This window comes from Herpailurus yagouaroundi, unplaced genomic scaffold, assembly GCF_014898765.1.
Source record: "Herpailurus yagouaroundi ecotype Mexico unplaced genomic scaffold, PumYag 165, whole genome shotgun sequence".
NCBI lineage: Eukaryota > Metazoa > Chordata > Mammalia > Carnivora > Felidae > Herpailurus > Herpailurus yagouaroundi.
Genome location: NW_024412406.1, coordinates 29,039,519 through 29,049,633, shown reverse-complemented (window position 1 = coordinate 29,049,633; position 10,115 = coordinate 29,039,519). Strand labels below are relative to the sequence as shown.

The 10,115-nt window shown below is 49.5% G+C and overlaps 1 protein-coding gene across 1 annotated transcript; it reads left to right on the top strand.

Annotated features, from left to right (window-relative positions):
• The first annotated feature begins 1,595 nt into the window (after positions 1-1,595).
• On the top strand, positions 1,596-3,197 carry NPBWR1 (neuropeptides B and W receptor 1). Its single transcript, XM_040487856.1, has one exon. It carries the CDS (start codon positions 2,164-2,166, stop codon positions 3,151-3,153), a length of 990 nt encoding a protein of 329 aa, XP_040343790.1. The 5' UTR covers positions 1,596-2,163; the 3' UTR covers positions 3,154-3,197.
• Positions 3,198-10,115: the final 6,918 nt, after the last annotated feature.

The following is a 10,115-nucleotide window of genomic DNA, read 5'->3' as shown; positions in this document are numbered from 1 at the left end:
AGTTGACATACCTAGAGTTTGGCACCCAAGAAATGCAGAGCACACATCATTTTCAAGTATACAGGAAAGACTTAGGACAAACAACCATATACTGGGCCATGTTTCAACAAATACTAATGAACTGAAATCACATTGAGAATGTACACTGTCCACAGTGTAATTAAGCCAGAAATCAATAACTAAAAGAACTGGAAAATCTCCAAATATTTGAAAACTAAGCAACTACACACACACACACACACACACACACACACACACACGCATACACATACATACATATGTATGAGTACATACTCATACATGAGTATGTATGTATGTATACATACTCATGTATATCTGTGTATTACATATGTTTTATATATATATCATGTATAACCTTTTTTGTTTCACTTAACAGTAGATGGTGTTTTCTCACATATTTTTAGCTCATGGACATAGCCTGAATTTCCTGTCATCTTCTTCACAAAGTGTGAAACTGCAGGGAGCTTAATTACACAGAGCCTAGTAAAAAGAGAATGAGTGGGTAAATAAAGCGTTTGTATTCCTGCACCCAGAGATTCTTCCACCGGCTACTCCCAGCCTCCTCCTCAGTATCTTAGCCTCTCCTCTAAAACTGCCTCATAAGAGACCCAAAAAATGCACTTTATTTGGACTTTTGCCTGCTTTTGTGGGAAGGAAACCTGTTTGAGGGAAGCAGGAGAGAATCCCGTGGTTTAATTTGCTGCTCTCCCAGAGGGAAGGTGGAAGAAGAAAACAGGAAGTGGAGAGAACCAATACGGAGTTGATTTCATCCTGTCCTCAGAGGTGGGGGTGCCTAGGGTGAGTTCCCCTTTCTGTAGAGGCTCTGAGAGAGAGGGAGATGGCAGTCCAGATCTGCCTTCATTCGGCCTCGCTCGGCCTCAGCGCTGTGAACGCGAGGGTGAGTTCTCTTCCCGGGAGAATCAGGAATGTGTGCTGGAGAATCAGGACAGTGTGTTGAACAACCGGCAACATTTTATGAAATACGCATGAAGAGTCGTGGTACGCTAATATATGTATATGCATAACATAGAGAGAGAGACTAAATAAAGTATCTCAAATCGTTGACCTTTATTTGCTATGAACGATCTTGCACCTGTGAAGGCCAGAGTATTAGAAAACGGGCGATTCGTTTTTTAAAATTGCATTCACTTCTCCCTTCTGTGTCGCGATGCAGTACAGATGTAACTTAAAATTTAAAATTGCATTAGCTCCTTTGGGGTATGGGGTTTTAAAAAGTAGAATGGGAGCCAGAACCGCATTGCTCTTTGAAAATAGACCCCTCACCGCCCCCCCCCCCCCCCCAGCTTTGTTTCTCTTTAATTCTTAGCAGGAGAGCTTTTCATTTATTAATGTAATTAATACGGAAGGGAAAAAAAAGGATTGCTGAGAAACGCGGCTCTCTACCCCACCGCCGGGGCGGGGGACGGTGGGGAGGCGGCCGGGTCAGCGGGGGCGCAGTCGCGGCTGCGCGGTCCCGGAGCTTGCAGGAGCGCGGGGGCTGCACCCGCGTAGACGCGCGCTGGCGCCCGGGGCCGAAGCGGGGAGGCGGACGCCGGGCGGGCGGGCTGGCTGGCGCCGCGGCAGTCGGCGGTCTCCCCACCTCCCGGCTCCGGGCAAAGGCGGCCCCTTCCCCGCTAGCTAGGTGACCTAGAGATTGCTACTGAGCTCACTCTTGGAGAGGACGCACGGAAGGTGGGAGACCCGCGTCGGCCAGGGGCGTCTTAAAGCGGAAGAGACAGGTTGGTATTTTTCCTACGAAGGGTCAGGACTCTTTTCTCTGTCGCACTTTGTTCGAGGTGTTCAACGGGTTACCATAGGATTTCAACAGGTGGCAGAGGGAGGTCACGTGGGGGCAGGTTGGGGCCGCCGCGGCGCCTCTCCCCTCCCCTCGGAACCGCACCTCTCGCTGTCGCTGCACGTCTATCAGCCTAACCCGGCCTCTCAATTCGGTTTTGCAGCCCCAGAGTCCGCGGCGACCGCGGGCGAAGAGGACGGCGGGGGACGCGCCTCCGCGGGGGGGGGGGGGGGTGGAGCCACAGGCGTCGGAGCGCGGTCCGCGCGGACGCGGCCCCGGGGGAGCCGCAGACCCGGCGGGGCGGCCGTGGAGGAGACGGGGTCGCCGGCTTCACTGCCCTCGCCGACATGCACAACGAGAGCTTCTCGGAGCCGGGGCCCGCCAACGCGTCGTGCCCGGGGCCCGCGCTGGGCTGCCCCAACGCGTCGAGCCTGCCGCCGCCGCTGCCGCCGCCGCTGGCCGTGGCCGTGCCCGTCGTCTACGCGGTGATCTGCGCGGTGGGGCTGGCTGGCAACTCCGCAGTGCTGTACGTGCTGCTGCGGGCGCCCCGCACGAAGACCGTCACCAACCTGTTCATCCTCAACCTGGCCATCGCCGACGAGCTCTTCACGCTGGTGCTGCCCGTCAACATCGCCGACTTCCTGCTGCAGCGGTGGCCCTTCGGGGAGCTCATGTGTAAGCTCATCGTGGCCATCGACCAGTACAACACGTTCTCCAGCCTCTACTTCCTCACGGTCATGAGCGCCGACCGCTACCTGGTGGTGCTGGCCACGGCCGAGTCGCGCCGGGTGGCCGGCCGCACGTACCGCGCGGCGCGCGCCGTGAGCCTGGCCGTGTGGGGGCTCGTGACGCTGGTCGTGCTGCCCTTCGCCGTCTTCGCCCGGCTCGACGACGAGCAGGGCCGGCGCCAGTGCGTGCTGGTCTTCCCGCAGCCCGAGGCCTTCTGGTGGCGGGCGAGCCGCCTCTACACGCTGGTGCTCGGCTTCGCCATCCCCGTGACCGCCATCTGCGTCCTCTACGGCGTCCTGCTGTGCAGGCTGCGCGCCATGCGGCTGGACAGCCACGCCAAGGCCCTGGACCGCGCGAAGAAGCGGGTGACGCTCTTGGTGGTGGTGATCCTGGCCGTGTGCCTCCTCTGCTGGACGCCCTACCACCTGAGCACCGTGGTGGCGCTCACCACCGACCTCCCGCAGACGCCGCTCGTCATCGCGGCCTCCTACTTCATCACCAGCCTGAGCTACGCCAACAGCTGCCTCAACCCCTTCCTCTACGCCTTCCTGGACGACAGCTTCCGCAGGAGCCTCCGCCAGCTGCTGGCCTGCCGCGCTGCCGCCTGACCCCCGCCGCGCTCCGCTCCGCTCCGCTCCGCGCGCGCCCTGCGCCCGGGTCCCGGCCGCGCCAGCCCCGGCGGGTGCGGAGGGAGCAGGCGCCCGCGGCGCTCGGAAACTTGCTGGAGACGCAGATTCCCTGAGGCTCCGGCTCAGACCTCGGGAATCCGACGCGCTAGGGCTGCGTCCGAATTTGAATTGGTGAAGCCCTCCCGAGGATGCGGGAGCACACTGAGTATAAGGACTGTTGCGGCCGAGGACGCACGCTCACTTCTCTCTAATGCCAAAGGACACCGAGTCGACCCCCCGAGTTTGACAGGGGAGGGGAGGAATGGGGAGGGGAAGGGGGCCGGTTATTGCTGGGAATCCTCTGCGCCGCCCCCCCTCTCTCCTGCCGCCCAAGGCGTTCGCAACCCAGGCTCTAGGTGGAGCCCTCGACTCTATCCCCGGGATTCGGGGGGTGGCGGTGGGGGTGGCGGGGACGGGGGCTGGAGGATGCCGCGGGCGCCCCCAGGCGTCGGCCCCGCGCTCGCCCTGCACCTTGCTTCTTCGATTTCCGGCACTGACTGCTCAAGCCCGCGACCAGCCTGGCCAGGACCTCTATCTAGTCCTTCTTCCCTCGCCCTAATCGCTGCGGAAGCGGGTCCGGTCTCGTGCGTTGCGTTCCATCGCCCACTCCTCCGGGGTGCTAGGGGGCCCGTGGAGCGCGCGGGAGTGTGCGCGCGCGTGTGTGCGTCTGGCGGAGGCGTGGGATTTGGGTGAAGGAGGCTGGAGCTTGGCTGTGACTACCCACCACGGTGGTGAGAACAGTGAAGGTTCCCCTTTCCTGTTGTAGCTCCTTTTCTCTCTGCCTTTCGCTTTGCCTGCCTCCGCTTTCACTTGAAAATGCTCCACGACTCTCAGACTCCGGGGGAGCCCGGCTCGCCCGGCTCTCAAAGGCCGGGAGCCGCGAGTGTCCCAGGCGCGCGGCGGTGGCGCCCCCTTGCGGAGCCAGCTGCTCCGCGCAAAGCGTCCTAAAATCCGGCTCCGCCTCGGAACGCACCTGCTGAACTGCGCCTTACACTTCTGGGGTCCCCGTCCTCGCTGCTTTCCACAAATGGCTTCAGTCCTCCGACGCCCCTTTGCCCCAGGTGACCTCTCCTACAGCTTGGACCGGTTCGTCTCAATTCTTTGTGCGAGTATTGTTTTTCAGGACCGAGAACTTCAGAAATATGTATGGCCTAATGTCGCAAAACTGTGAGGACCGAATGAGCTTACAAAGAAATGTGTTTCTGTTCCTTCGATCCCGTTCTGCTCACGTTCTTCATCCCTTTTGCCCGAGGGAGAGCCAGGAAGCCGAAATGGCTCAGACCCTCATCTTTGCCCCGATTGGATTCCTTTCCACAGGGAGCTGTCGATTCCCTGTGGCTTGTTCCTTAGTGCAAGTCAGGTGAACCCCGTAAATAATCCGATTCTGGAATCACAAGGGAGCCTGACCAGCCCTCTAGCTCTATTTCTATCTTTACTAATGGGAGGCAAGTGGATTGAGAGGGAACTGAGGCTTCGGTTTGCCCAACCATAGGCCCTTTACGCCTCAGACACGAGGGCAAAGCCTTAACCAGCCTAGAGTCATTGATTACAGTGTTTCGAAGGGCAAGTTTTTCTTTGGGATGGATTCCGAACAGGAATGAAAATTTCTAGAAACATCTGTTTCCTACAGCGCAGGGTTAGGTGTGAAAGAGAGTGTGAATGTTCCCGGCGGGTTTTGCTTGCTTAGTTTGGTGGGCGTGAATCCGTTTCTCGATTATTTAGGTACAAAATACCTTTCAAAAATACATAGAAGGGAAAAAGTCTCCTTTGCGTGGGTGAGAGCAAACTCCCTTTCTGATTTTGGTCAATGAGAATTGCTTCCTTCGACCTCAAAGTTATTCAGAACAGTAATTCATACCTATCAGTTTAAAAAAAATGTAAATTTAGAAACCTTATATCATGGGTAACCAATAATGGTAAATCGTCCAAAATACAGGGTTTTTTTTTTTTAATGTCTCCATTACATTTTCAGTAACATACATTTGAGCAGCCCTCTGCCGGCCGGTGGCCTTCAGAGACCCCTTGAAATTCATTGCAGTATCTTTCAAATTTCTTGGAAACATTTTATTGATTTTCTTTATGACTCACAAAATTCTTTTATGAATCTTGAGGGACTTCTGAAAATTAAAGATTTAAGCTTAGAGTCACTGCCGCGTTATATCTCTGGTGATGGACAAAGAATCAAGTGGATATCTGGCCACAAACACAGCCGGTTGAATCCTGGGGATTTGAAACTCCATCGGTTTTCATAAACTCTGCAGCTGTACTTTGACATCCCCTGGACACAGAGCGGGGGAGAGCCGAGTGACCCATCTGTCCACTGTATCATCCCTACCACGGATTCCCCTGGGCAGTCTCGGAATCTTGGACGGGGCCTGTTGGAAAAGATGGACTGACGTTGTTGTGTTGGCCACAGCAAGGCCTGGGTTGGGGTCCGTACCTACCATGGTGTGTGTGGGATTAAGTAGGACTCAGTAGTTCCCTTTCACCCTGGCTTCCTAATCCCTGGATAAACTATTGTGCCATCATTTCTAGGTTGTTGCCTTCATATTAGCATGGAGATATCCAAATCGCTAGTCCACCTGGAGACAAACCCAGTTTAAAATAAAAGCTGAAACATTTTCTGTTTGATGAGTGGATGTTCCATTGCCCGAGAACATGGGAACCATCATTCAGTCGCCTCAGTGCCTCCGCGGAAAAGGTCCCTAAATGGGGAAGCCAGCGAATAAATAGAAGTGTTTGACAGGGCAAGATTAAGAATGAAATCTTCTTCTCCTTTATTTCGGTGGATTGTGGGAATGATGTCTAACTGCTAATTAGGACAAAAAACTCGAGAACGTAGGCTGGGCAGAAAAGCACGATAAGCTTTTATCTTATGATCACAGGTCTCGTTTCTTTCTTTATTTATTTTTTTAATTTTTTTTTCAACGTTTATTTATTTTTGGGACAGAGAGAGACAGAGCATGAACGGGCGAGGCGCAGAGAGAGAGGGAGACACAGAATCGGAAACAGGCTCCAGGCTCTGAGCCATCAGCCCAGAGCCCGACGCGGGGCTCGAACTCACAGACGGTGAGATCGTGACCTGGCTGAAGTCGGACGCTTAACCGACTGTGCCACCCAGGCGCCCCAGGCCTCGTTTCTTTAATATTTGAGCCACTCGTGTGGAGAGTGAGATGGGAGAGAAGGCTTATGTTATTTAGCACACACGTCACTATTTGAGTTGACGGTAAGTACAAGTAGGGCTCACATGTGTAAGGTGGAGAAATGAACCAGAAAGCCCCTCGCACTTAGAGAAAGCTTGCTGTTCCCCAGCAACTTGCTGAGAAAACAACAAACGATATCCCACCACGGATGGCACTCATCTATACTTACCCCCATTAAGGAAAGGATCGGGGGATGCTTCACATAATAGTCGTCTACTAGGGTAGTTTTGGGTCCGGCATATTCGTCCCATTTCATATACAGGAAAAGTAAGATACAAGGAAAGGGGGGGGGGCATTTGGCCAGGTACACAAAGACTAATCAAGACCAACCAGAGCCATTTCCTCTTCTAGGAATCGTCTCATCCTGCTCCAGCAGAGATGAGGTGTATGGCAAGTGGGTAATTTGGAATTATTAGGCCATAGAAGACATTGACGTCTTGGAGAGATTTAATTGTTTTAAGCAAGGTGTGTGTACTGTTTCATCATGGGATACAAAGGGAGGATAAGGGATAAGATTTACTAATAGAACGTCGCTCCTAATTCAGAATCTTGAAGGGGTATGGTGTTGCTAAAGGTTATATACGAATAAAAAGTTCCTGGACGAGGGCGGGCTGCATGGCCCCCTCCACTGCAAAACACCGTATGCCCTGTAATCCCCATGCTTTCTGCATATGGAGTGGTGCTCTGGGATGCACCATCCACGGAAAATAGGATGTTAATGGTACCTCTGTTTATACAGATTGCAATAGATGCCATTGTCCTTCGGTTTAGGGCAAGGTACATTTATTTATTTATGCCTTATCTTATAAGGTTACCTGAAGACAGATTCCATCAATTAAAAAATGGGGAAAGGGAAGAAAAGGTAAAATGACATCTCTTAGAAACTATTAAAAAGGACGAACTGCTTGCTTCCCACAACCCGGAACAGGATTTCTCTTTAGACAAATACCTTCTGGCATCAGGAGTAGTTTGTATCCACAGCAGACGCCTCAAGTGCGGTCCTTGACCAGATGGCCCACTGCACCATGGCCTGGGGAGTCAGCTCAACCTGTTTTTGTGAAGAAAGCATCTCTTTTCTTTAACAAAGACTGGGTGATCGGCAGAGGTGTCCCGGGTGTTTTTTGTAATTCCAGTATAGTTAACATACAGTGTTATGTTGGTTTCCGGTGTGCAATATAATGATTCAGTTCTGTACATTGCTCAGTGCTCATCATGGTAAGTGTCCTCTTAATCCCCGTCATCTCTCCCCCCCCCCCACCCGCCACCTCCCCTCTGGCAACCAACAGTTTGTTCTCTATAGTTCAGAGTCTGTTTTTTTGTTCACCTCTTTTTTCTTTGTTTTGTTTCTTAAATTCTACATATGAGTGAAATCACATTTTTTTTTCTTTCCCTGACTTATTTCACTTAGCATCATACCTTCCAGATCTATCCATGTTGTTGCAAATGGTAAGATTTCATTCTTTCTTATGGCTGAGTAATATTCTATTACATATGTGTACATACATACACATGTATACCACTGTTTTCTTATCCATCCATCTATGGATGGACATTTGGGTTGGTTTCATATCTTGGCTATTGTAAATAATGCTGCAATAAACATAAGGGTACATATGTCTTTATAGCTAAGCTTAAAATCAGGAAGTGTGATGCATCCCATTTTTTCCCCCTTGGGATTACTGTGGCTATTTGGGGTCTTTTGTGGTTCCATTTAAATCGTAGGATTGTTTTTTCTACTATAAAAAATGGTGTTAGATCCTGATGGGCATTGAATCTCTAGATGGCTTTGGGTACTATTGACATCTTAACTATATTAATTCTTCCAATCCATGAATATGGAATACCTTTCCATTTTTTGTACCTTCTTTGATTTCTTTCATCATTGTCCTGGGGTTTTCGGAATAGAGATCTTTCACTTGCCTGGTTAAGATTATTCCTAAATATTATATTGTTTTTGATGCGATTGTAATGGGATTGTTTTCTTTATTTCTTTTTCAGATAATTGAGTGTTAGTATATACAAATGCTACTGAATTTAATCTGTTAACTTTATATCCTGCCACTTTGTTGCATTTGTTGATTAGACCTAACAGTTTTTGGTGAAATCTTTAGGATTTTCTACATATAAAATCATGCAGGTACAAACAGGACAACTTAACTTCTTCCTTTCGAATTCTGATTCCTGTGTTTCTTTTCCTTACTTGATTTCTCTGGCAAGGACTTCCGGCACTTTGTTGAAGAGCAGTCGTGAGTGTGGGCACTCTTGTCTTGTTTCTGATCTTACGGGAAAAGCTTTCAACCTTTCACCATTGAGTATGATGTTAGCTGTGGGCTTATCATATACGGCCTTCATTATTTTTAGGTACCTGTCTTCTACACCTAATTCATTAGGCGTTTTTAGCATGAACAGATCTTGAATTTTGGCAGATACTTTTCTATGCGTCTACTGAGATGAGCATATGGTTTTTTTCTTTCATTCCATTAATATGATGCGACACATTGATTGGTTTGTATATGTTGAGCCATCCTGGCACCCCAGGTATCAATCCCACTGGATCATGGTACAAATCCTTTGAATGTGCTGCCGAATTAGGTTCATTACTATTTGCTGAGAACTTTGTCATCTGCATTCACCAGGAATATTGGTCTGTAGTTTTCTTTCCTGGTAGCATCCTTTTCTGGCTTTGGTGTCACGCTAATGCTGGTGGCACAAAATGCGTTTGGCAGAATTCCATATTCTTCAACTTTTTCGGAAGAGTATGAGGGAAGTGGGTGTTCATCTTGAAATATTTAGTGAAATTCACTAGTGAAGCAATTTGGTCCTGGGCTTTTCTTCATTGGGAGATCTTAAATTACTGATTGAATCTCCTTACTTAGTCTCTTTGGATTTTTGAGTTTTGTTTTTTTTTTTTAAGAGAGAGAGAGAGAGAGAGATTGAGAGAGAGAGAGAGAGAGGTTCCATGCTCCGTGCAGAGCCCAACTCAGGGTTCGATCCCACCATTCTAGGATCATGACCTGAGCCCAAATCAAGAGCTAGACATTCAACTGACTGAGCCAACCCAGGCCACCCAGTCTGTTCAGACTTTCTATTTCTTCCTCGTTCCTTTCTTCATAGTTTGCATGTTTCTAAGAATTTTCTCATTTCTTCTAGATTTTCCAGTTTGGTGCCAGATGGTTATTCATAGTAGCCTCTTGTGACCCTTTCCACTGATGTAGTTTCATGTGTAATGTTCTCTTTTTCATTTATAATTTTGTTTATTTGGGTCCTGTCTCTTTTTCCTTGGCTAGTATGGCTACAAGTTTGTCAATTGTGTCTATCTTTCAAAAATCCAGCTTTTGGCTAATCTTTTCCATTGTTTTCCTGTCTTCTATTTCTTTTACTTCTGCTCTAATCTTTATTAGATTACTTTGCTAACTTTGGGTTTTGGTATGTTCTTCTTGTCTAGTTCCTTAAGGTATAAAGTCAGGTTGTTTATTTGGTATCTTTCCCGCTTCTTAATGTAGGCATTTATTGCTATGAACTCCCCTCCTAGAACTGCTTTTGCTGTGTCTCATACGTTTGGGCATGTTGTGTTTCCATATTTGTCGGTCTGGAGATGCTTTTTTATCTTCTCTTTAATGTCTTCTTTAATCCATAGGTTGTAGGTTGTTGGGAAGAGTGTTGTTTAATTTTAATGTAACTGGAATTTTTCCAGTTCCT